This window comes from Takifugu rubripes, chromosome 2 (genome assembly GCF_901000725.2).
Source record: "Takifugu rubripes chromosome 2, fTakRub1.2, whole genome shotgun sequence".
NCBI classification, from domain to species: domain Eukaryota; kingdom Metazoa; phylum Chordata; class Actinopteri; order Tetraodontiformes; family Tetraodontidae; genus Takifugu; species Takifugu rubripes.
In genome coordinates, this window is record NC_042286.1 from 14,616,131 (window position 1) to 14,642,596 (window position 26,466).

Here is a 26,466-nt window from a genome sequence, read left to right on the forward strand (position 1 = left end):
CGCCACACAGTCCATTTTCAAGGTCACCGCCGGCTCTGTGAGCACAAAGGAAGTCAGGAGAGAGCGTTTAAAAGATGAATGGCTGCCAAATCACAATAGATAAATTACAAGGGGGCGATATGACATGTGGCTGCGCTGCTTCGGGCTGATGCAGAGCGTCTGGCAGCAGCACGCGGCTGATAATGGAGGAGAACCAAAGAAAGCAAAGAGTGTGTGTGTGTGTGTGTGTGTGTGTGGGGGGGGGGTTCTGTCCTGGCTGCTCTGGCTGCTGGACTCTGGTTCTGCTCAAGCAGCCGGTCCTCCAGACCTTCAGGATCGTCCTGGGTGCTGCGCTGGGCTCTGCCACCTCGTTCATCACTGTCAGGTTGAATAGAAAATTAACAAATCCCTTAATTAAACGAGCTCCCTCGACCCGACTGCGCGGCTGCATTTACATCAACCTGGCGCAGGAGACACCAAACACACACAGCCCAGCGCTCCAGCGCATCCCTGCCATCCCGGCTGCTGCTTTAAGTGCACAAGCTGCATAATGCAGCATCCTGAGGAGCTCTTGACTCTGGGTCCTGGTCCGTCCCCAGACAGGGAGCTGGGAGGGGGGTCTGTTGTGGCTTTGATCCCTGACCTCTGCCCCCCCCCCCCCCCCCCCCGGGAATAAAGGCCCATCCCTAACGGTCTGTCCATCTGCACACAGGCGCTGCCCCCCCCCACACCCCAGTCACAATGAGCTGCCCCCACCCAGGCACGAGTCAGTGTCACGGGCCACAAAGGGGGGCGCTAAACAAGCCCAGGTCAACCTGAAATCGGGGGGTGTCACGTGCGTCGTCCCGTTTCCGCCCAGCAAAGCAACAGCTGAGAGCGTCCGGCTCACGTGCACGCACCCCCCAGGAGAAGCAGGAGCGTGACCCCCCCAGTGGAACGGTGTTATCACACAAGATCCACTAATAACACACATTTGATGTGAGGAACCAGGAACTGTTGAATCGGGTCAGCAGTGATAAAGGAACCAACTCCCCGAGCCGTTTGGTTCTGATCCCTCCAACCTTTACCGGCCCAGGTGCTTTTACAACCAGCTCAACCAGCACGTTAACCTTTTACAACCAGCTCCACCAGCTCAACCAGCACGTTAACCTTTTACAACCAGCTCAACCAGCACGTTAACCTTTTACAACCAGCTCAACCAGCTCAACCAGCACGTTAACCTTTTACAACCAGCTCAACCAGCACGTTAACCTTTTACAACCAGCTCAACCAGCTCAACCAGCACGTTAACCTTTTACAACCAGCTCAACCAGCTCAACCAGCACGTTAACCTTTTACAACCAGCTCAACCAGCTCCACCAGCTCAACCAGCACGTTAACCTTTTACAACCAGCTCAACCAGCTCAACCAGCACGTTAACCTTTTACAACCAGCTCAACCAGCTCAACCAGCTCAACCAGCACGTTAACCTTTTACAACCAGCTCAACCAGCACGTTAACCTTTTACAACCAGCTCAACCAGCTCAACCAGCACGTTAACCTTTTACAACCAGCTCAACCAGCTCCACCAGCTCAACCAGCACGTTAACCTTTTACAACCAGCTCCACCAGCTCAACCAGCACGTTAACCTTTTACAACCAGCTCAACCAGCACGTTAACTTCTGCTGAGTCCAGTTTCTACCAGTGGAATCACGACGGAAACTTGTTTAAATCTGCAGAGATTAGGGTGGGAAGTGGTCGGAGGGTTCCAGGCGTGCTGGTCCAACGGGGTCGAGGGGATTAGGGGGGTTCTGCCAGCCGCTGCGATGCCCTTCATCTCTGGGGTTCCTCGGCCGGAGCACCTTTGTTAGGTTAACTAACGGCACTTCCCATGGACGCACTGATCGGGCCAATCCCTTTTTAATGATGCAGGGAAAATTCCAGCGGCCCTGGTTAGCACAATGCTGGGGAGGCCGGCCTTTGTCCCGCACGCCACGTCCAGCTTTTAAAGTGTGCAGCCAGGCGAGCGGAGCGCCGGCCGTTTGAAGTCTGCTCCTCTCCCAGTGGAAACAACCTCTACTAGAGAACGCTGATGGCCGCGTTACGTTTAGAGCTTGTTGCTAACGCGCGCGGTGCCAAGGCTTCCTTTAACGGCCTCCGTGACCGGCCGGGTCTGAAATATATGCAGAGACTCAGCTTAATGGGTTGTAGCGCAGTGCTGGAAAGGTCGGAGGGCTGGTAGTAATCCTTGAAATGATCTTCCACCGTCCCCTTGTGAGGCCTTGTTCTCCGTGTCGTACATTATCTAAGCTGCAAATTCAGTGGAACGTGAAACCTTCCGTAGAGGCGCAGCCTTAATGGTTAACCAGATCTTTGATGTGAATGAACAACAAGCTACCAGGAAACAGAAGAAACTGCTCCGATAAATAAGGGCTGCTGCCCTTGTCACACTCTTCAGGCTCCCAGGAGCTCAGTGCTTCACTGTGTGTCTTGATTTAGCTGCTTGCTAACGTCCCTGCTGGACTTTAGCTGGGGTGCTTTGTGCTAGCGTGTTTGTTCCTGGGCGCCTCTGAGCAGCAAAGGTGGGACTGAAGACTTCCAGCAGGAGCGTGTTGCTGCCGTTCTCCCCTCATCTCGCCACAGTGAGGATCTGACACATGCTTCCAATGGAGCCGCTCCATCATAATCTCCTTTCTTCCTTCTCAAATGCTCACCGACTGGCGTCTGCTGCGCGGCTAATGCGCAGCCAACCCAACACACTTCTACCTCACGGACCTCCCGTTAGGTCTCCAGGCAGATGCGTGGCCTCGTATTAGCTGCTGCTCACTTCTCTCTTACCGTCTCTCAGCTATGCAGCTGCTGTCATGTCTGCGTTCGCTCCCATCCAGCTTCCTGAAACTGAATTACAAGGAAATGCTGCACCCGGGAGCCATAGCGGCAACATACATTCCTCACATGATGGGATGGAATCTTGTTCAGACTGTTGCAGAACGCACACACACACACACACACGCCGATAGTGATGTGTGTGTTGAGGCCAGCAGCCTTGTGTTTACACAATGGTGGCAGCGGCTGTTCCCGTCCCGACTGACGGAATGTTTGATGTGGATATTCCGGCTGAGCGGAGCATTAAAGCTCTTTGCTGTATTTTTTGATGCCATTGATTCAAGTCAGGAGGAGAATCTTCCTTCGTTAGTGAACCGGTACCTCCTCGTTACCTCCTCGTTACTCGTGTCTCCCAGTGTTTGCATTTCAAATCACATCTGATCTTGTCGTTAGAGCCATGACGGAGATATAGAAATATTACACGTTTACCTTCAATGGCCGTGCATGGAGCTCACCTCCAGGGATCTGTGGCTCTCTGGAATCCGTCTCCGTGGGGCAGCATCACCAGACCCTGCTCACTCGGCGCAGCTGCAGACGAACATCTGCACGTCTCAGGTGGGTTAAAGCACTCCCAGCCTCTAATGACCCGCCATCCCATCTGCAGAACACACACAGTGGACTCATGTGCCCACCGGTACAGGCCTGTAACACTTGATACACCACACAGGACCGCAGATGCGTCCCCGCACAGCCGAGCTGGTGGCTGGCGCCGCGGCCTGGGCGTTGGCCAGATGGGCCACCCTGAGAGGCTCAGCCTGCTGGTCCCAAACAGCCTGATCCTATTACTGCGGGCCAGGCCTGGGGTCTGGTTCCTCACACACACACACACACACGTGCTGGTGTGCGATCACCAGAGGAATCCATAGTGCCCCCACTGTCACTAGATTGTCTCTGGTCTGAGAGCTTTTCAGAATTTCCCATTTATATAAAATCAAAGGTTCAGTTTCTCAGATTACGTCACTTTAGTCCCGATGTTGACTCGTGTGTCAGCACTTTATTATTTAAAAGTGATATTTGTGTGTGCGTGTGTTCATTTTATTCCCTTTCAATCAAAAATCTCCCCGCAGCGCCACATTCCTTTGAGGGTGGGTGGACCAGAACCAGGCTGTCTGTGGACTCCTGCTTTCACCTCCTGACTGAACTCCTGACGGCCTCTAAAATTCTGTCTCAGCTGTTGCTGTAATTATGAAGGTAAAGTGTCAGCGGAACCTTCAATAATGCGTTTAACACGCACAGATTCTAAGAACTGTACTCGGGCCGGGGGGGTCAAATGCAATACCGCCAGTGGCCGCTGGGGTGAAATATTTATATTTTGTTAATTGTCTTTGCGCAGATTTGTCCAGAGAAAGCTTTATCCTAATTAATAATGAGGCAAATGTACAGATTACTAATGCACGCTAACAAGACTGAACGAGGCTCGACGGTGCTGTTGGGTCGACAGGCAAAGCTATGCTAACACAGCTAACAAGGCTACTGCGTGGGGAATGTCAAATCAGCTGGGCTGTGATTCTCTGCAGCCCTTTTATTCCCATCCGCAGTCATAATGACTCCTTTGTGGCCCAGGGCTCGATGTTCCCTGCTGCCAAAAGATTTTCCATTTCTTTAGCATCCTCCTCCGTAATTTAACCCGTCCTGCTTTTCGTTGAAGAATGAGAATCCTTTCCCAAAGTCAGGGCCGTGGTTGCATCTGCTCGAGGCTCGGAGGCGCTCCTCGTTGTCAGAAAGCGTCTTCATTTGAAAATCGGACCAGATTTGAGTGGCGGTGAGGGCACGTGGGGGTGTCGGGGTCACAGGAGCGCAGCGCCATGCAGGCTAGCGTTTCATGCTGCATGTTGACCACATTTGGGTGATCGACTTTATTATTTGGCCTGTGGTTACACTGGCATTGATGATGCTGGTCTGGGTGGGAGGGGGCGGTGAGCGGGATCGCCGCCGTCACCTGAGTGGATCCTGGAAGAACCCCAGCGATCAGTGTGGCCGCTGTGGCCTGGGACCAGCTCCACCTACCTCCTTCCTTCTGTTCTTCTCTGTCCTCCCTTTTCTTTCCAACCCCTTGCAAACATTTCTCCCTGACTCTTTTGTTTGCCAAGATCCTGGTTACCATGGCGACCAACTGGCGCTTTATGAGCACCTCATCCCTCATCTAAATATTCCTAGTTATCTATGGTAATGAAATGCACACACCATTATCTGGCTTAATGAAACACACTCCATTGTCTATGATTAGAAGGCGAGTGCTTTCTTCTCCGCAGCCTCGCTGAGCCGTGTTTGCTCGCCCCGATAACAAACGCACGACCATCGGAGCTTTCAGGCTCCTCTGTTGTGAACGTGGACAATAAAGGAAGCGTCCAGTTGCTGTGAGCAGCGCTGCTATGCAGCGGAGGTGCTACAGTGGCTGTTTGATTGCTCTAATTGGCCGTCTGCTCTCGCTGCTGCAGGTTCTACGTCTAAAGCCCGTTAAAGCCACGATGAGGATGATGAGGATGAGGATGAGGAGGATGATGAGGAGGATGATGAGGAGGATGATGATGCCGTCTCCACGTGTTTTCACACGTCTTGATCATCACCACAGTTCTAACTGTGAGCAGAACATCTCCAGCTAGCAGAGCCTGATCTCTAAACATTAGCTGGGCTGTTTTTGACAGCCGCTCACATAACAGACGTCTTATATCACCCGTTCCCCTCGGAGACGGCGAAGGCAACAACGCCAGCCAGCGTGCACGCGCGTCGCAGCGCATCGGTGAGAGCGCCTCCGTTTCTTATTCAAGCCGGGATAATATCTGCAGATTGGGTGGTTAAGTCACTCTGCATTTCATGAGCCGCTGCTGTCAGGAGCAGTTATCTCCTCACTGCCCTCTGAGGAGTTGTCGAGGTGAAATGATTCTCCGAAGCTCTGAATAATGCATGAAATTACGTAATGCAAATGGAGACTTTATTTCCCCTGCCTCTGGCCTCGGCAGAAGCAGCGGGAGTCCCCAGAGTACAGGAAGTGCAGCAGAAAGCGGAAAGGTCACTGATAAAACCAGGGGCTTCTCCCCACATGCTCCTTTGTCAAGTGTGTGTTGGACTTATTGCGCGGCAGAAGCGGAGCAGAGCGGGACGTTATTCGCCCGACTATCAAGGGAGGCTTATTGTGTGGAGGCAGTGAAATATTCATTAAGCAGCAGGCTGGCTGGTTTCCACGCTGTCTGCCTGTAAACAGAAGCCCAATCAAATATAAATAATAATGGGAGAGCAGAGCAGCGCAGCACGGCGCAGAGCAGCACGGTTTGATCAGATAAGAGATGCCACTTGTCCTAAAGGTGCAGAATTAGGCTGCGCTAAACTGCTGTCAGGTTCATGCTTCAACAAGAAGACGAGCCTTCCCACCATCTTCGCCCTCTCCCCGCTCAGACCTGAATGGCATTAATTGCCCACTAAGATGACGGGCAGATAAAAGTGAGGTGGTGTTTTGCTGTGGGACATGGGGGCCGGTTACAAAGAGAGGCTGAGGAAGGCTGGCAGGTCTCACAGACTTCAAAAGCAGATAAAGGAGCCTTTTACACAAAGGAGCCACCATTTTTTCCTGCTTAATCTTCAGATTGGTGGGGTTTATTCATGCCAGGCCCCTCTCCTTTGTGCACTTTGTGTCAGGTTTTAACGCTAGAGGATTAAATTGCTGTTGCGGAAATCATTGTTTGTGTTTTCTTCCAGCCCGCTGCCTCCTATTGTGCTGTGACATAATCGAGCACTCTGCAACAATACCGGAGGTTCATCGCTTCCCTTTGGAGGGAAATGAACAACGATGATCTGCTCACCTTGTTTGTCTGATCAAGCTCTGGCACCACGTGTTGTTTTGTTTCGGCAGAGTGCTCTTCACTCTTCAAGGAGCCTTTGTGGGAAACTTTTTCTCTTCTCTGCCCACTAAGATGACACGACAGTATCGGCCGTATCCCGAACCAGGAACACAAGTTTAATGGGATTCTTTCCCCCTCCTGCACCCGCAGGGACCCTCACCTACTGCACAGATTCCTGTCATTCTCCACTGAAGCTTTTGGACTCCAGCCACACAACCGGTCCTCCATCTGCCCATGAATAGGACCAGTCACATTTCTGATAGCATTTAATGAAAAATCCACCCGGGCAGAGGGGAGGGTGGGCGGGTGAATAAGGAGGGAGGGCCGGTGGCTTTGGTGGGGTGGGGTGTTGCAGAGGAGCGCTCAACAAAGAGTGTCTTTCACTGGAGTGCAAAGCCTAGATTGCTCTCTCTCTCTCTCTCTGTGCTCCCTGCTCGCTCTCTCATTTTGTCTTTTTTCATTCGACATCAAAAATGGTGCCAAATGACTGGGCAGAAATCCCTGGAGATCTTCTGTGTGTGTGTGTGCGTGCGCGTGTGTGTGTGTGCGTGCGCGTGTGTGTGCACAACGGGACAGGTGTCCTGTGGTTAAGGTGGCAGCAGTGAGCACAACACAAAGGTAAAAGCAAACAGCGAGGCCTCGCTGAGCGGAGCACGCTGGGTCTCGTTCCTACGTGACATGATCAGATCTAAATAATAAACCTGTGGCTCACGGCCACAATTTCTTAGACTAAAGTTAATTTTATTATTAAAGTTAAAGTTATTTCTTAGACTAAACCACCAAAACATCTAAACATCGCAGTCCTACGTGAGATGGACCGACCACCAGGGGGCGTCTGAGGGAAAAACCAACCAAACTGAGGTCTGTTTCCTCTACTGATGCTGTATTTTCAACATCGCCCTAACGTGTCACCTCATTGCCGTCATTCCGTGTACACGGAGGTTTTCCAGGGATCCCCTGTGGTCCCACGTCGGCTCCACTCAAAGGTTCCAGAGCAGATGGTTATTGTTGGCTTTTACGTACGGAAGGAACATATAGCCCAGAGCAGCGCGGCTAACATCAGCTGTGCCTCTCTCTGACACCACCGGCACATTTCCAGCCCAGATCGGTTCCCTGTCCGCTGCTTCGTTGGGTAACCCAGAACCCGGGTTTTACCGAGCTCTTCACCCTGCCTGGCCTGTTGATTAAAAAAGTCCGATGACTCAAATCAGACTTGGTTTTCAGGAATTTCCTGTTCTTCCCTCCGTGCACGCCTCACCGAATCTGCGCTCTGACAACAATCCCGATTCTTTAACACAGGTGTGAAACCGGGCCCAGATGTGTGCCCACATTCTTCAGCCTTACAGTCTGGTTTTATCAAGCAGAGCAAACGGCAGCCTTGTTTGATTTCGCCTTTGTTCCCTGTGAAGGAGGTCAAGCAGACTCATTTGCTGCCCCGTCTTTAAACACAGAGTTTATCTGCATGCAAATTACAAACAACAAACCTCTCAGGGCTTCTTTTGCTAATAAAAGAGCTTTGTTTTTGCCTCTGCTCATATCTCAAATGTTAATCAGTACCCACAGAGCTTTCTTTTTCCAGAGGAATGTTTAACAGCCAGCCCATCAAAAGTCTTGAGTTTCCCCTGATGATGGTGTTGTTTTAATCCTGAATGGACGAGCGCCTGGGAAACCACACGGTCGAAGGGTTTGTTGTAAAAACGGTGACAAGACGACTGGTTGGGAACAAGAAGATGATGGGCGTGTTGTCCAGACCCCCTGTTTCAGTGCAGCAACTATCACAGCAAAGGGTGACGGCTAGATCTAGTGCCAGGAGACCGAATATACTTCTACAATTTCAGCAAATGTGCAGCAGTGAGACATAATTAGCTTAATTAACATCTGCTGTGCTGTATTTAATGGAAACTGGCGGCAGCTTTTTACCAGTGAAACCAGTGGTGATGAAGACATCCGTCACCTCCCGTCCTGCTGCTGGAGGATCATACAGATGGGCTCTTTCTGCTTGTTGCCCCTGGAAATTACCCATCGCCTAACTCGCCCATTAATCACGAGCATAAACGGCAGGTGAGCAGAAGGCTTCAGTGTGTGTGTGTGTGTGTGTGTGTGTGTGTGTGTGGGGGGGGGTTCTATTCCAGTAGGTTCCACTAAAGTGCAGGCAAGTCTTCCTGAACAAATTCACCAAAGTTTCTAGTCAGAAATGGGAGAGCCGAGGTGTTGCTGGGATGCTGAGGTGCTGGTGCAGGGCTGGAAACCACCGAGGAGCCCAGAGTCCATGTGCTCACGTCTGAGTGATGATTAACTGTAATTACCAAAGCTGTACCTGGTCTGCATGCCAGGAGGCAGTCCAAGATTAATGGGGCTCCTCTGAAAACAGAACAAAAGCTCACATTTCCGAGGTAATGAATCGCTCTGGTACCAGGGCGTCTTCACTCGGTGCTCCTGGGCCCCCGGGAGGATCATTACTGAGGGAGGGATGGATGGACGCTCTGCAGCCTTCTCAACGCCGAAAGCACGCGGGCGAGCAGGAGAACGTCTTAAATCGTCTCAGACATCCACCTTGCTACATAACCTCTGAAAGCAGAGATAAACGGCCTCTGATGTGAGTGTTAGATATGACACAGCAAACAGCAGGTTTGCCTCACACACACACACACACACACGGGGACATTCAAACAATGAAGCCTCTTCTGGAGCTGGAGCCATAAATCTGGCTGGTCCAGGCTCGAAGAAAGTTTGTTCCTCATGCAGCATTAATCATTTAAAATAAGGCTTTAGGTGGCACACAGCTCAGCATTATCTGTATAAAAGGAAGCAGGCTTGGTATGGACAGGAAGCACGTATGGTTAAAGCTGCACATTTAACAGTGTTTCCTGCTATAAATCACATTATTTGGTTGGTTGTCGCAGTTACGCTGCCGCTTTTGTCAGAAGTGACTTAAAATGGAGCAACAGAGTTGTGAATTTACAGCAGCGAGGAAAGGTGGTGGGTGGAAACGGCCATCAATTATTGGACGCTGAACTCCCGGAGGCAACAATGCGGCGATTTACAGGCCGTGACATTTTTCACGCCGCTGAACATGTTACCTCCAGATCTGTAGGTCGATAGCCAAGTGAAATACAGCCCGACGTGGAAGGGTTGAATGATTTCCAACACACACGGGGCTCATACTTTCTGGCCCTATTAAGCCGTGTTAATAGTATGAGGGGGACATGTTGAGCCATGTTGGGCTTCATGCACCGAAGAAGCTGCGCTGAAGTCGCTCTCAGATGAAGGAGAGGAGGGATCGAACCTTTAAACTGCTATTTGTCATGCAGCTGAGCAACAGTACACGAGGGTTACAGTATTCTGATAAATCTGCTCGTTTTTTAGAAACCTGCTAGTCTGCAAATCAACCTACAGTTAAAAACAGTTCCCTGAAACAACATTTGCTCAGCTGGAACAACAAAACTAGTATAAAATGTGAGGTGATGGTTGAATGATCTCGTTACCTGGACGTCATTCCTCTGGCCAGAACTGCAGGCTAGCAGACGCTACGCTCACCTTTAGCACAGACAACAGACCAAAGATTCTTTTATCTTCCCTGCGTCAACAATGCAAATGAGGGACATGAAAGCAGCAGATCCGTCCAAGTGTTTTTGTGCTGCGTGTTGTGGAGACTCGGCCTTAATTAAAGAGAAGGTCAATTTCTCATTGTGACAACTAACTGTATTTATTTCACAGAGCAAAAAAGGCAACCAGCAACGGTGGCAGGACGGGCGGCAGGACGGGCGGCTCGGTGGCAGGACGGGCGGCTCGGTGGCAGGACGGGCGGCTCGGTGGCAGGACGGGCGGCTCGGTGGCAGGACGGGCGGCTCGGTGGCAGGACGGGCGGCAGGACGGGCGGCAGGGTCACAGGTCGGGCTGATGGACGGCGTCTCTGAGCTCTGAGTTCACCAGCAAACCATCTCCAGATCAAATCAGCACAACACCGTCATTAAAATATCAGGGTTTGTATCAGCTTTATGGAGCCTTAAACATGTTCATGATCAAAACACCCCCCCCCCCCCCCCACACACACACACACACACACACACACACTCTGCTATGTTTGAAGTGCAAACAAACAGCAGCGATCCCGCTGGGAAGGTTATGGAGTTTGAGCAGAGGCCTGTGAGCTGCAGCAAAGCTTTCAATCAGCTGACACCACTGATGCCGCCGCCGCCGCGGCGTGCAGCAGCGTGCAGCAGCGTGCAGCAGCGTGCAGCAGCGTGCAGCAGCGTGCAGCAGCGTGCAGCAGCGTGCAGCAGCTGTGCAGCAGCGTGCAGCAGCGTGCAGCAGCTGTGCACTCTCCGTCTGCAATGCTGCAATAGATTATTTTGTGCTGGAGAGGTCAGAACGTACGGAGAACCTTTCAACCTTTTCCATGAGTTTTATTTATTTCTGCATTGTCAAATTGTCCGTTTTGATCCTTGTTGGGGGAGGGGGAGGCATCCATTGCCAGATATGCCACTTTTTAACAAGATGCGCCTCATCGTGCTGCTTTTTGCTTTAGTGGAGCGAGAGCTGACCTCATCTGGGCCTGGAGCAGCAGGATGAAGATCCCAGCTGCTCTGAGCTGTTATCAGTCTTTATCTGAGAAGCAAAGCCAAGTGGCCCGGTGAGATTAAATATGGACTCATTTTGGTAATGTATCAACCCCGTGTGCTCGTGAGTTCAACCAGAGTTCATGTTATTAGTATTACAGGCCATCCAGGCCCTCGTATCTCAGGCAGATCAAAGGGCTTTGGGAGGTATGCCACCATCGGCCAATTAATGCCCACAAGGAACCGCTGTTGTCTGTGAGGTCCAAAGGCTTCGTGGCTTCCGGCTTTTGTCATTTTTAGCTAATTATTCTGCTCTCTGGGAAGGTCTTTGTAATCCAGATCACAAACCCTGCTGGTCTTTGACGCAGGAGGATCGACACAAATCTGCTCCCACGTTAACCTGGAGGAGACTGAAGAGGAATGTTTTCGGCTCGCTTGAGACAAAATCTCAGAGACTTTTCAGGGACTCTTCTCACTCAAGGACATTGTAACAGGACACGCAGCTGCTGCCGGGAGTAATCTGCATTTGTTTTGGTGGTAGGACAGTAACTATCTCACAGGTCTCTACATTAGGCCTGCTTCCCTGCTGACCTTTGAATATTTCAGCGTCCAAGGTGTCTTAGCTTTGAACAATGCTGGTTTTATTTTTCCTTCTCCAGTCTTTGTTTTAACCTGCACAGCTCTGTCAACAAAAAAAACCCCAACATTATTTAATGCCCCTGATGAAAAAGAAAAAACAATCATTGGAGGATGTGCTGAGATTACTGAAGCAAACCCAAGTTTTCCAGCACTTTAGGTGCACGTTAGGTGCACGTTAGGTGCACGTTAGGTGCACGTTAGCCAGGCGTCGTCACAGAAGCAGCACAGTTAAAGGTGATGCTGCCACCTAGTGGCGGATGATAATCAGCAGTAACGAAATCTGATTAAACATTAGACGAGTCAAATCAATGAGCATAAAATCAAGAACAAAAAAAACAAGCGTGACAGTAAATGTATGACATTAAGATGAGCTCCTGCTCCCTCTGTATCCCAATGGTTGGCAAATATTCCAAAAGAGAAATTAGGTGTGAAAGTTTCCCAGTCCTGTGGTGAACTTGTGCCTGTCGATGCCCCTGTGATTTGGGTCGTGCTTGTAGACGCAGTCTGGCCTCGTGCAGCCCATGGTTCGCCAGAAAAAGCACTCTTTGGATCGGCTGCAACAGAAAACGTGGATTCCTGTATGTTGAGCATGTTACGGCTCCATGAACCTCCCTGTGACCTGTAGCCAGAACAAACACCCATCGGGTTCTTACCAGGGATCAGTGCAGAGCGACGGGCTGGGATATCGGACCGACAGGGGAGCCCCCTCCAGAATCATCCCCTAAAGATTTAACACAACAATGCAACATTAGCTGTATTAGAAAAAAGAAACCATGCTCCCTTTTATTGATCAGCAGGCTGAAATGGGAGCGCGTGCGTACATCAAGGTGCTGAATGGCCCTGTGGCAGTCTTCTCCTCTGGTGTAGTTGACAAAGGCACACTGGTGTTCCAGCAGCATCTTGATGCTGTAAACCGTCCCGGCTCTGACACCAGCGGCCAGGACAGAAAAGAGCAGCGTTACTAAGACGCTGGCAGCAGGAACACGCCCGTGGTTGGGGTTAGAAGCTCTCACAGATACGTCACCTGCTGAAGAGCTGCATCAGCATCACGTAGGTGACCGAAGGGGCCAGGACGCCAACCCAGACGGAGAACAGTTCCCTTCACACACCAGCACAGAGGGACAGAGAGGTTTGAACAAATCTGGAGTAAACTGTAATGGCACAAACCACAACGTACGGTTTGCCAGCGCGTGCAGCCTGAGGGGTCGGCGGCGCCCTGACGCCGCTCAGACTGGCAGACGCTCCCTTCTGCTTCCCCCTGTGTCGCCTGGATCGTTTGACTAGCCATTTTTCTTCTTCTTCTTCTTCTTCTTCTTCTTTCTCGCTGCTGTCGTCATCCTCCTGCATGGCCGCTTCCTCTGAACCTTCTATGCTGTCATCTAAAGGAAGACGGATGAAATCCCCGGTTATGTGGGCTGTGTGAGATTCCCAGCTCTGGGAAAGCCTTACCTCCATGAAAGAGTGATTCTATGGCTTCCTCCATTGTTGGGTGTGTTTCTAAGGCCTTTGAACTCTCTGCCCAACTGAATCCCATTTCCTGAAATAAAACAAGACATTATCCTTGGAAGTGAGTCGCACACAAGCGTCTCCTCTAACCGAGGCCGCCGAGACAGGTCCCGTATGAGGGAAACTCCCACCGTGAGGTGCAGAGTCTGGGCTCGTTTCAGCTCCTGTTTGGCTTCCGTGCTGGAGCTGTCCAGGTCCATCACCTCCCGATAGACGAGCGAGGCCTCGTAATACCTCTGCAGAAGTGAAGGAGGATTCAGGACTGTGCCAAAGGTCTGAAAAGCTCAACTTCAACATTAACTTTTCTGAAAATGTGCTCAAATGAAAAGGTACAAACAAAGGCTGTGCTTTACCTTGAGCCCACAGAGCGCTTTTCCTTTCCTAAACAAACCTTTGATCCATTTGGGCTCTATTAGGAGGGCGACATCGGCATCTCTGCAAGCGTTTTCGTACTGCTGCAGCCTTTCGTAACACAGGGAACGGTTACCAAACAACCTGAAACCAAACAGGGGAGGCCACACGTTCAGGGAGCTCTGAAGAACCCTAACCCTCCAAACAAGGCTCAACAAAGACCCCATCTCACTTGAACTCCTTTGGGTTGTAGCTGATGGCATCTGTGAAGAATTTGACTGCCAGCTCGTACTGACCAGACGAAGCCAAACGGAACCCCATTCCTGAGGCAGGAAGGAATTTTGCCATTTTAAAACTGTCACATTGTTTGTTTGGCATCTGATGGAGGAAGAGTTTAACTCTTGTTTACCAGCGAGGTCTCTGCTTCTTTTCTCGTGCTCCTCCGCTGTTGCTGGTTGGGGGTCAGAATCTGGCTCCCTGGGAAGCACCTGCACACCATTGTGACAGGTGATGGACAAAAAAGAGCATTTGAATTCAACCTTTTAGGGACACGTTTTTAATCAGTCTCAGGAAACTGAAATTTCTTGATTAGATTAGCGTCGCTTTTTGAGTCTTGCTGAACACTTCCTACACTCTAAAATTAGGTCTCCACAAACCTTCATCTCAGCATTGTCCTCCTCTGGTGTCCTCACAGAGTTCTCCTCTTCCTCATTAGCTTCACTCCTCTCCTCTTCCTCATTAGCTTCACTCCTCTCCTCTTCCTCATTAGCCTCACTCCTCTCCTCTTCCTCATTAGCCTCACTCCTCTCCTCTTCCTCATTAGCCTCACTCCTCTCATCACTTTTGGTTGGATTTGGTGTTTCAGCCGATTCAATGGGTGTGTTTGTGCCTCCGTCTGATTCAATAAAATCAGCTTCTCTGTGATTTTCTGAGTTCTCTTCATGATCCTCCAGAGATGACATAAAATAGAAGAAACGGTAGCTTTGAGGATCTGAGAGATTACAGGTGTGAGTGTGAGTGTGAGTAAAACAACACTTACTGGTGAAAGTGCTTTAACTGCGTTCTGTTTCTCTAACCGCTTTTCTTTTTTACGCTGTAACATACAGAAGCTTCTCATAAACCTAATAAAGAATGCATCCAGACATTCGAAAAGCTAATCAATATGCAATTACTGACCAACTTCTTACGCCTGTTTTTCTCTGTTCTTTCTTTATGCCTTTTCTCTTCTTCTATCAGTTCCTGTGCGTGTTTATCTGCCTCCTATTAAAAAAAGTGGGAGGAGATTTACTTTCAGTTTCATTTTCCATGTAATGAAAGAAGAGAGTCCGTACCTCCTCAGCCAGTTCTCTTATTCTCGGATGTGGCTCCAAACCATTACGAGGCGAAATGTAGGGGTACGAATGATAATAATCTTGATGGGTATTCAGCATGGGCTCATCCAGGCCTGGAACGTAAGAACATAAACCAGATAGAAGCCAACTGCGCGGTTCACGTTCAGTCCGAGTGTTTTACCGAAGAATCCAGATGTGATGAAGTTCAGGAAAGAGCGTCTGTGTATGTATTCCACAACGGAGTCCTAGGAGAGGAGAAGATCAGGCTTCATTTGACTGTTTTAGACCGGATCTTGGTCTGACATGATTAATTACCGGAATAATACTCACAAAAGGCAGCAGCACCCTCGGCTCCTCTCGGATTCCTGGAATCGGTGCACTGGCTGGGGCAGAAAAGCTCAATCAAGACTGCGGTCAAGAAGTGCGGTGATGCGGCTGTTTTTATTAACCGACCGGGGACATGGACGGAGTTAAAACTTTATCAAACGAACGTATACTAAAGTGCCGGCGTTAATACACCATAAAGACAAGCACATCCTTACGTTTGACGGAGTTCCTCTTCCTTGGCATGGCCTCAGTTTGCGTGTGTAAAGCTGTCCCGCCGCTATATTTGATGGAATATGTTCCGATCCTGCAGCAGTCGGCTTGGATCGGCCAATGTTTTCCGTCTTTAAAGGGCCGATGGGCCGCTACGGTCGCCGATAGCCACCTATACCGTTGTGACGTGAACAGGCTCAGCCAATTAAATAGCACGTTCCAGTCTTTATAGTTTGTGATTTGACGCTGTGTCTGTCAATCATTATAAAGGGGCGGGGTCAGATGCCTGAAGGCCGCGCGATACCTGTAGATCAGACGGAAGCCAATAAAAATATCTGCGTTTACACCTCGAAGATTTAATAATGTCAAGACCGCTTACTCGGTATGACGTCATAACAACCAGGCTTCGTGGCTGTCAGTGTCTGCGTGGGAGAAAGCGGTGATTGTAAATGCGTTTCACCTGCTGGGGCCCAAATGAAAACGGGAACGGAGAAATGTTTGTTGTTCTTAATTCTTATGCAGATGTAGCTTTCGTCATGTGCATGTTCCGTTTAGGTAGAATGAAACAACACCGGCAGCCCAAGGTTCTAGACCACCGCACATGAGGAGGGACGACAGCTTCAGAAGAGCATCAAAAGAACCAGCACCCGCACCAGAACCAGAACCAGCACTAGCGAGGAACGAGTTAGAGATGTCTGCCAGATGACGCCTGATTGAATCATTTCAATCCAAATCGCTGAGTTGCTTCTGACCCTGCAGAAGCATGTGAGGAACCCAAGACTTCTATAATAGTCATATATATTATAACTAAGAATACGAACCCTCAGTTAATCTGTAATGTAATGTCAACATTTACGGTGATTACTGTAATAGTTACTAGTGTTACTTTTTAAACTTAGTCCTGATTATTGGGTAATGTTACAACACTCGGTGCCTAAAAATAGTGAAATTACTTTTACAGTAAAAGTCGGTGAAGGTAGTTCACTTGAAACTATCTTCCTTCTTGATTTAATATAAATGACTATAATCCAATGCAATTCATAGTATTTATCAACATTGTATTATAAGACAGGAAAAATAAACCGACCATGTTTTGGTCCTCTTGAATGAACGGGAGCGGTCCATCCTCCGTTATAGACGATCTTTAGCAGCGCATTTCAAATGTCTCGCGCCACCGTCCTCCCGCGTGAGCTTCCGGGTTTTAAGCCAACATTTCATAGCAACGCAGCTTGGAAACCATCTCCGGAGGAACAGTTATAACGCAGTCAAACGCATCTCGACTTATAATGGAAGTTTCAGCATGAGTTCTTCAGAGGTAAAGATTGTGTGTGTGGGTGTATATAAAGTACCGCTTTTGTCGTCCCTCCGCAAGTGATTCCGAATAATAATACGCCAGATGCTAAGCTAACAATTGCGTATCCATGACTACCTAAATCTTATCGGTTTGAAACTTATCATTCTACATTCTTGCTTATACGATATTGAATACAATAATTTATGTAGGCTGCATTTTTGAACAACTTTAATGTGCCCGCAAGCGTTTAGCAGTAGTAAGAAAGTAATCCACAAAGTAATGTCGAGCTAACAACCTGTTGTTATTAGCTAACAATGATAATCGTTGTTGCGTGAACTCATTGTTGGCTGCTGAAAGTGTTTATAAAGTACAGCTGCAGGGGCACATCATCATAGCAGAAGATTAAATGTCTCATGCATTCTGTAAATAGAACGGTTATCAAGTCCAACATAATAATTCAGTTGGACTTGAAGTCAGGTGAACTCTGAATGCAAGACTCGCTATTGAGCAGTATTGTCCTCCCTAATGTTGTCTTCAATAGCCCCAGCAACCAATAATGGTGATTGATTGTCTTCCCAGGTAGAGACAGCTTTACCTGAGAGGCCAGCGGATTCTGCTGGCCAGACACCAGCGTACCAACCACCCCAGAGTTCTGGCTGTGCTGATGGGGAGCAGAGAGAAGCTCGGCTAGAGAGACACAGCTTGGAGCTTCATCAGCCATGGGGTCTCTCTCTGCAACCAGGCAGGTTTTTTGCTAAATGTAACTGTTTTATACACACACAAACCCCGTATGACTTGTATAGGATGTCCAGCTGTATAAGATGTGTTCCGGATACACGTGGGCTTAATGTCTTAATATTTTCTGAGTTAAATTTCAAGTTGTGTAGCTGACCGTTCATTATTATTACTGAATGAGGGCTAAGATAGATGGCATGCGTCACAGCTAAGTCTTGAAACTCTGTACTTGGTACCTGTGATTAATTTTCTGCATTTTCCCCATTATCAGACTTCCAGGACAGTAACTTATCTCCAGGTCTCCTTTTACCCACAAACCATGGAGAAGAACCTCAGTTTATGGAATATTCTTTATTCCAACAAAGTGACAATGAATTTGTGTCTTTAAGGTAAAATCATTACATAAAAAGGGTTATTTTGGCTAGACTTTAACAGTCAGCATTTTTATTTATGTACCTGTGTTTCCCTTTTTAAAGGCCGTACCCTGACATTTCCATGGCATCAGAGACCTTTAAATTTGTACCTCACAATTGCAGCCCTCAGGCCTCTGAACACGGGGTACTTTCTCTGCTGGAGGCACCACTCGGACCTGAAGATGAAAGTAGCTGCTGCTCTTTATCACAGCACAGTTTCTCACCATCAAATGATGACAGACCAAAGAGAACCAGTCATTCCTCACTGTTTGTCACAGCTGACAGAAGGGAGGCACCACCCAGAGATGACACAGAACCTGTAACTGACCCCCAAAACCACCCTGGGGTAGAAGCTGCTGAAGACGAGGCTTTCTTTCTGAATAAGGAAATTCCTGCCCAGCATCTTCTGAAGCTCCTTCAGAAAGATGTTGGCATGCTGACTGACAGTAGTACCACATCCTCTGCTTCTGTCATATCTGGGAATATCATTCCATCCATTTCTGAAGAACCCAAAAGTTCCCAAACATGTAAAGAAGCTATTCCACCAACTGAAACACCACTAGAACCACCTTGTGACGTTTCTCTTCCCCAGCAGCAGAGTGACAGAGATTCTAGCTGTGGGACGCCTGAGGCCTCTAACATCTCCACGGGGCCCCGCAGCACTCGGCCCGACCACAGTAGTGACGCGCTGCACAGACAGCTGCTGAAAGAGGCGGAGCAAGGTCCATTACCAGCTGCTCAGCCTGGCCCACATCCCACAGGGTTGTCTCGAGGAAGGCCTGGTCAACCCCACAGGGTTCCCGGTAAAGGTTCATGGAGATGGCCCTTCTCAGTAGGTGTGGAAAGAAGCCACAAAGACCAGCGCCTCTGCTCATTAGGGAACCAGACAGACATTGAGGGGTCTTACCTGGGGTTTCTTCCACAGTCTCAGTCCACTCCAGGCGTTTTTAACGCTCCATCCAAGTCTGGTGTCAAGGCTAAAGCAGAGCAGCTGTCTGCCATTGAATCCAGTAAAGAGAATTATTCCCAGTCTGATGCAGGAATTCCTCCACAGTCGCGTGATCACAAAATGGAATCGGATGAAGAACAAGAGAGCGTTGCCCCCACAGAAGTGCCGTCTCTCCCCAGTGTCGGCTATATGCAGAAAGTAGATGCATGGAGGTCAAACCAGACTTCTGGTAAGACGTCGCTGTTGGATAGTTTAGCACTGCAAGCATTTCCTGGCGTTTCTCCTAAGAAGAGAGATCACAGTGCAATATCCGAGAGCCTGACTCGCCTACTGAGTCAGAACATGAGAAGTTTACCACAGCCTCTGGTGTCAGTTCCTGCCAACCACAGTGTCGCAGAGAGTTCCTCCGCGGTTCCTTCCGTGGTGTCCAGCGTTGCTGCTGATGACGCTGGCTCTTCAAAGGGACCTTCTGGTTTGCTGCCCACTGCATCACAGTCCCAGTCATCTCTGAGCACACGCGCGTCAGGGAGGAAGGGTGAGGGCACCAAGAGTTGTTCTGAGGATGACAAGAGCCTGGCGCCAGATGACCCAAGCACCACGGCTCATCTGCCTGCTCTCCTGGGCCTCGGTCACGATGTGACACTCTCACAGGACAGCAACAGCACTGGGATTAGAATAGGAACATCCATCGGAACGTCTTCTGTGGTCAGCCTGGAGGTTGATAACTACGCCCCATACTGGACATCAAAACCATCGACGCCACCGCCTCAGCCGCGCTCTCGAGAGCTCAACATCGAAGAACGGATTCCGGTATTTGGATTTAACCTTTTACTTTTATTTGAAAATATGCAAATGTGTGTAGTGTGAACAAACACAGCTGCAACTGAACGGACCGAGTTTACAGTTTGGGGCATCCGCTGAGCTTTAGGTTGAATGTTCTGTGTTTGTCTTTCATGCAGTTGTATCTCCATAACCTGGGGATTGACCAGTCTCCCTCAACCATCTTGACCCCTTTTGTACCAAGAGGCCCAATCAGAGAACCTGAATTTTCCCCCACTGACCTCTGTACAATTAAAGGATCCATTGGAACCCCATCGAAGAGCACCCAACCCTCTGAAGGTACCGCAGTAGTTTAGTGACGCTTGGATCACAGATCAAATGTTCTTCCTGTTGTTGAGATGATGTTGGTTGGTTTATTTTAAGGTGACAGTCCCAATAAAGGAGAGTTTTCTGGGTGCAGCGTTATGTCAGTGGACTCCAGTATCTCCATAGCATTCAGCCTGGACAGTCTTGGTCCAGGTGCACCCATCCCAGAACAGATCGCACAGCCTTCCACTTCAGACACAGACAGGCAGAATCACCTGCTGTCGTCCCCCCCGCTGGACGAAGACTCTTACCCGTCCACGCTGCAGACGACCCTGCAACAACGAAGGGACAGCAGCTTAACGAGTAGCCAGAATACCATCCAGCTGGGAGACAGGTTTGACTCTGACGCCTCACTGTCCCCAGAAGGAAGAGACTCGGAGGCATCCTTTAGGCCCAGTAGGACAGAATTCACAGAGGCGTCTCTAGTTCGCTCGGAGCCCATGTTGGGGACACGGAACCTCCTGACACAAGCAGAGAATGTGTTATCTGCTGGGTCATGTGTGGCCTCCACCGGGACATCCCACAGAAGCCAGTCCTCTCAGCTGTGGGCCAGGTCTTCATCTGACTCCATGCTGACGTCAGCAAAACTGAGAGAAAACCCTGAGCGAGAGAGTGTGAGGTCATCACCGGTGGCCGACCATCCATCAGCTGCAGCTTCATGCAGAGGACAAGAAAACAGCAGCGTTGTTAAAGGTGCAGCATCAGCCTTGATGCTCTCAGAGTCAGTGCAGCGGACAGAGCCTGAAGGATGCAGCGCCGCCCCCCCAGACAACACCGTCCCACCTGGGCCAGCACCCACCGCTCCATCGGGCTCGGGCCCGGGCCCACAGCAGCTCCCTCCTGCTGCAGACACGGAGGAGGAGGAGGAGGAGGAGGAGGAGGAGGAGGAGGAGGAGGAGGAAGAGGCTGCAGTGGAGGGTCCCGGCGCCCTGCCTCTGCTCAAAGAGGAGGATGATCAGGGAGTGGTGAGTGATGGCAGCAGCGGGAGCTCGCTGGCACGCAAGGTGACCCAACTGCTGCGGAGCCAGTCTGCAGCCAGTGTGGTGTCCAGTACGTCCAGCACCACCGACCAGGAGGAGAGGAAAGCCAGAGGTACGCATTCACACAAACATCTGTACAACAATTCAACTTCTTATTCATCTTAATGGTCAGAACAAACACCTTATTTGGGAGAAAAAGCCATGTTTGCCCACAATTTGGCTGATATAAAGTAGGCGTCTGTCACACAGCCAAGTTAAGGCGATCATCACTGATTTGGACTTTAGTGCAAATCATTTACAGCTGCAGCCACAACTGTTGCTACGTTGTAGAATGGATCAAGCTGAAGGTGTCGGGACAACACTGTGAGCCTTTGGAGCTGCATGAAGAAGACAGAAGACGGATTGAAGAGATCAAAAAAGAACTGCTGTTGAGGAGCCCCATGAAGGTAAACTGCTAAAGGGCTCATCGATGTCACACACTGAGTTGTAATGAGTTACTTGAGCCATCTAATATTTCTAAAATCAAATTTAAAAGCTTGAAATATTGAGGCTTTGGGTTTTAATTTTTTGCTTCCACAATCTGGACATTAAAGACCTCAGGATGGAGGTAACGGGTGTGCAGTTGTCGTGCCGTGACCTTTTTATCATTGACATGTTTGCCGTGATGTTCTAAACGTCGGCCGATATTCAGGTCTGGTTTCAGGTCATCACTCTGTTTTTGTGTTGTAGAGTTGGGGAAGCACCGATACGGACAGCACGTCATCGTGCAGCTTCAGACTCCAGAGGGAGCTGGATCCTGCCAGAACGAAGCAAACCCAGACCTTGAGTCCCAGGACAGATCTGCTTTCACAGCTTCAGAACCTTTCCTGTCTGGATTTGGAGGCTCAAATACGTGAAATTGCTGCCAGAGAAGGCGTGACCCTCACCAGGACGCCCCGACGGGCCTTCGCATCCATCACGATTGCATCTCGCCGCCGCTCTTCTTCACCTTCCTCCTCGGCGTCACCAGAGCTGCTCCACCTTTCTGAACTCTCCACAGATGCAGTTGATGGTGATGCAGCTGAGAAGCTTCCACCCACAACAGAGGAACACGGGGAAACAGAACCAACACCTGCCTTTGAGCCAGGCAGTCTCCTCTCCCAGGGAAACCAAAGCCAAACCTCCCAGTTACAGCCAGGGACCCAGACAAGACAAGTTGCTTTTGGAGGACGATTGGAAGAAGCAGACGTTCCTAGCGAGGCCTCGAGTAGAGAACCAGACACTGACACACAGTCTGTGGGTCATGGTGAAGAGTCGACTGTCCAGTATGGTTGTGTTTCAGCTCGTGGAGCTAAAGAGGAGGCAGCTCCATCCCCTCCTGAGTCACCTGCCCCATCAGGCCATGTCTCCCATGTCCACCTTGCTCTGTCCCCCAGGACCAGCAGTCACAGGCTGATCCCACTGATCCCCTCACCCCATAGAGACTCTGATCCAGCGATGAGGCCTGAGGAGTTGCTTTCTGTCATGCGTCGTTCTTCTGCCAGCAGTCCAGATGAAGGTGTTGGGTTGTCCAGTCCACTCGAGTGGTGCAGGAACACAGAGCTAATGAGACAGCAAGGTCTCTTCACCCTGTACAGAACCGGTGCGAGGCTACCGTCTGCCATTCATAGAGAAGTGGTGTCACCCCAGACCACTGAAGCAGGTAGGTTTAGTCTGGAGGAGGTTTGTCTTGTCAGCCTCCAATTAGCTGGGGAGGTTGTTGCTGTGGTAACAGCGCACCTCATGGAATAGTTGTCTTCCGGTATTTATTCTGATGATCCTGTTTTCCCTTTAAAGCGCTTCCGGTTCTGCTGCCTTATAAACCGAGTGGCAGTGAGGAGCTGTTTTACATCCCTCAAACAGAAGCTGCCCTCTCTTCTGACGCCACCATGGAAAGCTCCCACCCAGGTTCGTTCTATTCTGGAGGGTTCCGTCCCCAGGATTTATCTTTGCTGTCTGTGCCAAGTAAAAATGGCAAAATTTATTTGGTTGAAGTGTGACCGTTGTTTCCCCCGAGCCTGCCGGGGGAGCAGCTGGGCTTTTGTAACCTACACCAGGCCGACCCTTAATTATTCATGTTCAGGGGCTGGTTGGAACAAAGGCCTGGTGGGGCCCCCACAGGAACTATTGGAGGGAGAGTCTGTGGACTGCTTGCCTCCACACATCTTATATCTTTGTCCTTCTCTGAATACTATGTTTCTCTACGCTAACCAGGTTCTGATGATGCCGTCCCCCCTCGGTTCAGCGGCGACGTCCTTGGATACGGAGATCCAGAGATAAGTCGTGGAGTCACAACCAGGCACGCAGAGGGAATCTACAGCAGAAGGTTGGAAACATCCACCTACCAAATGCAGGAGGCTGAACCCAGAGGTGAGCTGGACATACAAAGTGTTTTAAAATGCTCTGCTGAATGGAAATGGCTAATCTGGTCACATGACTGGTAACGCCTGGTGGCCGTAAACATTCTGTAAGAAAGTCAGAGAAACGGCTTCACTATTGAACCAACTTTTGGCCGTTAAACGGTAAACGGTACGCCCCGTAATTTTCTTTCCTTGTTTGGATAATTGCAAAAATCCAAATGATGAGCGACTTAACGATGGGTTAATGACGAAGTGTTGATCAGCTCTCTCACTGATCTTTGTATCTGTATCAGCAGAGTCAACCTCCCAAACAAATGGGAGCAGACCTCTGCCTCCGTCCTCTCCTGTTACCACGGCAACTGTGTTGAGGGACCAGGGAACCAGTCCAGTGAACTTCCCCAGTTACGGCCAGTCAGAGTTTAGTCATAAGAGGTTCCAGCGCATCCATGAAGAAGTGAACGATGAAAAGTCAAGCAATCACTTGGTTCCCAGCGTGGTCCCTCAGTCACCAGACCAGAACCCTCCCCCCACACAGAGCAGCAGCACTCTGGACCAGCTGTGGGAGAGGTTCTGTTCACGCTGGCACCTGGAAGACTCCCAACCAACCAGTAACAGAGAGGCGTCGCTGCTGGAGAGGCTGGAGCGTTTGTCCCGTTTGATCCACAACACGAGGGGGAGTAAAGCTCCAGGAAGTAGTCGAGGTTCTGAAGATGGAGCACAAAGGAGGGAGGACGGGGCTGCAGAAACACAGCGGAGACTCAGAGAAGCGAGAAAGACGGAAGCTGAATCTGGTCCGGTCCGGTGGGTGGAGCACCCATCCGAACATGCAAACGGCTGCTCCCACGGAGCCGCTCGCCATCAGCACCTCTGTCCCGCAGACAGGGACGAGACTGACACCGTCTCAACATCTGGATCCATCTCCACCGTGGATACAGCCCGACTGGTCCGCGCCTTTGGCTCCCACAGAGTTGAGCTGCTGAAGACGAGCTGCAGCCTCAGGAAGCTCTACAGCACCATCGACAAGCAGAGGGAACGCCGAGAGCAGCGGGGAGGAAGGAGTGAGGAGCAGCTGTCCATCAGCGCAGCATCACGGCTCACTCAGGACTCCACGGTGAGTGAATTTAGCTCCGCAGCCTCGGGGGGGGCAAGCAGCTCATCCCGGCTGTAGCTGTGGGATTTGATGGGAAAAGAACAAAAGGAGGTCAGATTTAAAACATCAGCTCTAACCCAATCTGGAGTGAGTCGGCACACGCGGCTCCAGAAGCTACGAGGCATCATCGATGTCCTTGTGAAGTGCTCCCTTTTCATGTCAGCGTTGGTCTTCAGGTGTCTGCTGAGTCGGCGTTCTCCACCGGCGCCGACAGCGTCCCCTCCCGCTCACACCTGGGCCCCTCCAGGACGCTCAGAGCGAGGACGACGGTTGAAGTGGCCAACAAAGGCATCCAGGCGGGTCAGTGTGGGCGGCTGCGTCTGGATTTGGCCTCATTCCTGATGGATGATGCTTCATATGGTTGATTCTTCAGGTGACCTGGAGCTCATCTGCGATGGGACTCGGCGCCACACCAGAGATGTTGGAACCACGTTTCCTTCTCCTGCTGAATCCAGACTCTCCAGACACATTTCCTCCTCTTCATCCATCTTGGGAGGACCACGAGGGTGGAGTAAACCTCCCAAGGCTCAAAAACGGAGAAAGAGCAAGAAAAGCCCCTCCAAGTTCGACTCACAAGGCACGAAGGCTGAAACACGGGTGAGCACAGGTGGTGCCTGTGTACCTGTTTAACAGGAAGTGGTTTGCTTTATTCCAGGTGTTTCCTGGTTCATCCCTGCTGAGGAATTGAGGGCTGAAGGCAGGAAGGAGAACTGCCAAGAGGACATGTGGAGGCCCAGCACGTCCTGGTTTGAACCATGCAGCAGAACCAAGCCATGGAGGGAGCCGCTCAGACAGAGACAGGGCCCTGAAGAGGAAAACAAACCCACTTCATGGCGCCGTCATGATCCACAGCCAAGGCTGAAACCAGCATCTTCTGGCCCTGCTGCCTTGTCTTTACAGGTGGGTCTGGTTTTAATGCCCCCCCCCCCCCAGGCCTCACTCAGCAGATCCTCCAGAAGACTGAGGCTGGTGGACTTCAGAAAGATGTTAAACTGGCAAATGTTCCTGTGGAATGGTGCAGGAGGCTTTGGCAGCACGTCGCCCAGATTTCATCTCTCAGTCCAGGCAGCGGCTGCAGCGTCTGGCTCTGCAGGCGGAGGAGAGGAAGCTGCAGGAGGAGTTCAGCAGGCGGAGAGAGGAACACCTCAGCAGGCCCGGGGGAGCGCCGCGGCAGCTGAAACCTGCAGGTACTCCACACACGGGAGGGACGACGTGTGGACATTAACAACAAACTGGCCTTCTGACACGGATTTATGACTCCAGGCACCAGGAGGGCTGTTCCAAGAACGGAGATGATCCAGAGATCTAAACAGTAACGAGTTCCATTTCCATGTTTAGCTGCACCAACCTCGACACTATAATAAAATCCTTCTGACCACCTTCCACCAGGATTTATAACAACCTTCCTGAGGTGAGGAAGCGGCGTGAGGAGCAGCGCAGGAGGGCGCAGTACGACACGTACCGGCTGAACGCTCGGCTCTACAACAAGGTGGGACTTGGTCGGGTAAAGTGGATCTAAAAGATCTGCTGGATCCTGACTGAGCAACAACTGTTTTCCCTCTTCCAGAGGATCACCAGTCATGTCCTGGGCAGAAGAACAGCATGGCAGTGATCAAAACAAGCCGCCTGAATGGAGACATTTTCTTTATTTATCACCCAGTTTACCTGTTTTAATGTGCTCAGCTTGGACTGGAGGCTGCGGCTGTTTTAGCAGATCTTAAATTAAGCTTAAAACAACAAACAGATCTTAAATTTCATCTTTGAATTAAAGCTGTTACCAACAGATTTTACCTGATAAGAGAAACCTGCATTTTCTT

The 26,466-nt window shown here is 50.3% G+C and overlaps 2 protein-coding genes across 7 annotated transcripts; one reads left to right on the top strand and one right to left on the bottom strand.

The window, feature by feature from the left end:
- The first annotated feature begins 10,495 nt into the window (after nucleotides 1–10,495).
- On the top strand, nucleotides 10,496–26,453 carry alms1 (ALMS1 centrosome and basal body associated protein). Of its 5 annotated transcripts, none has more exons than XM_011620543.2 (19): nucleotides 10,496–10,664; nucleotides 16,160–16,369; nucleotides 17,478–17,640; nucleotides 17,905–18,022; nucleotides 18,110–19,805; nucleotides 19,955–20,114; nucleotides 20,199–21,233; nucleotides 21,452–21,567; nucleotides 21,851–22,802; nucleotides 22,937–23,047; nucleotides 23,354–23,509; nucleotides 23,793–24,610; nucleotides 24,826–24,949; nucleotides 25,023–25,226; nucleotides 25,305–25,549; nucleotides 25,671–25,836; nucleotides 25,913–25,961; nucleotides 26,039–26,138; nucleotides 26,217–26,453. In XM_011620543.2, the coding sequence occupies exons 4-19, from the start codon at nucleotides 17,973–17,975 to the stop codon at nucleotides 26,259–26,261; spliced, it is 6,027 nt and encodes a 2,008-aa protein (XP_011618845.2). In that variant the 5' UTR covers nucleotides 10,496–10,664; nucleotides 16,160–16,369; nucleotides 17,478–17,640; nucleotides 17,905–17,972; the 3' UTR covers nucleotides 26,262–26,453. The 5 variants fall into 5 exon arrangements, with proteins under 5 accessions (XP_011618845.2, XP_029683750.1, XP_029683746.1 ...); XM_029827890.1 differs by lacking the exon at nucleotides 10,496–10,664 and adding an exon at nucleotides 15,342–15,488; XM_029827886.1 differs by lacking the exon at nucleotides 10,496–10,664 and adding an exon at nucleotides 15,875–15,986.
- Nucleotides 10,765–16,761, bottom strand: LOC115247216 (cilia- and flagella-associated protein 251-like). Of its 2 annotated transcripts, XM_029828276.1 has the most exons (18): nucleotides 16,692–16,761; nucleotides 15,610–15,776; nucleotides 15,398–15,450; nucleotides 15,249–15,312; nucleotides 15,068–15,180; nucleotides 14,913–14,996; nucleotides 14,776–14,829; nucleotides 14,393–14,683; nucleotides 14,146–14,224; nucleotides 13,969–14,059; nucleotides 13,739–13,880; nucleotides 13,517–13,621; nucleotides 13,329–13,416; nucleotides 13,057–13,258; nucleotides 12,904–12,978; nucleotides 12,701–12,803; nucleotides 12,533–12,600; nucleotides 10,765–12,433 (listed from the first exon to the last, which is right to left on the bottom strand). In XM_029828276.1, exons 1-18 carry the CDS (start codon nucleotides 16,727–16,729, stop codon nucleotides 12,301–12,303), a joined length of 1,950 nt encoding a protein of 649 aa, XP_029684136.1. In that variant the 5' UTR covers nucleotides 16,730–16,761; the 3' UTR covers nucleotides 10,765–12,300. The 2 variants fall into 2 exon arrangements, with proteins under 2 accessions (XP_029684136.1, XP_029684140.1); XM_029828280.1 differs by lacking the exon at nucleotides 16,692–16,761 and having other exon boundaries at nucleotides 15,398–15,502; nucleotides 15,610–15,745.
- Nucleotides 26,454–26,466: the final 13 nt, after the last annotated feature.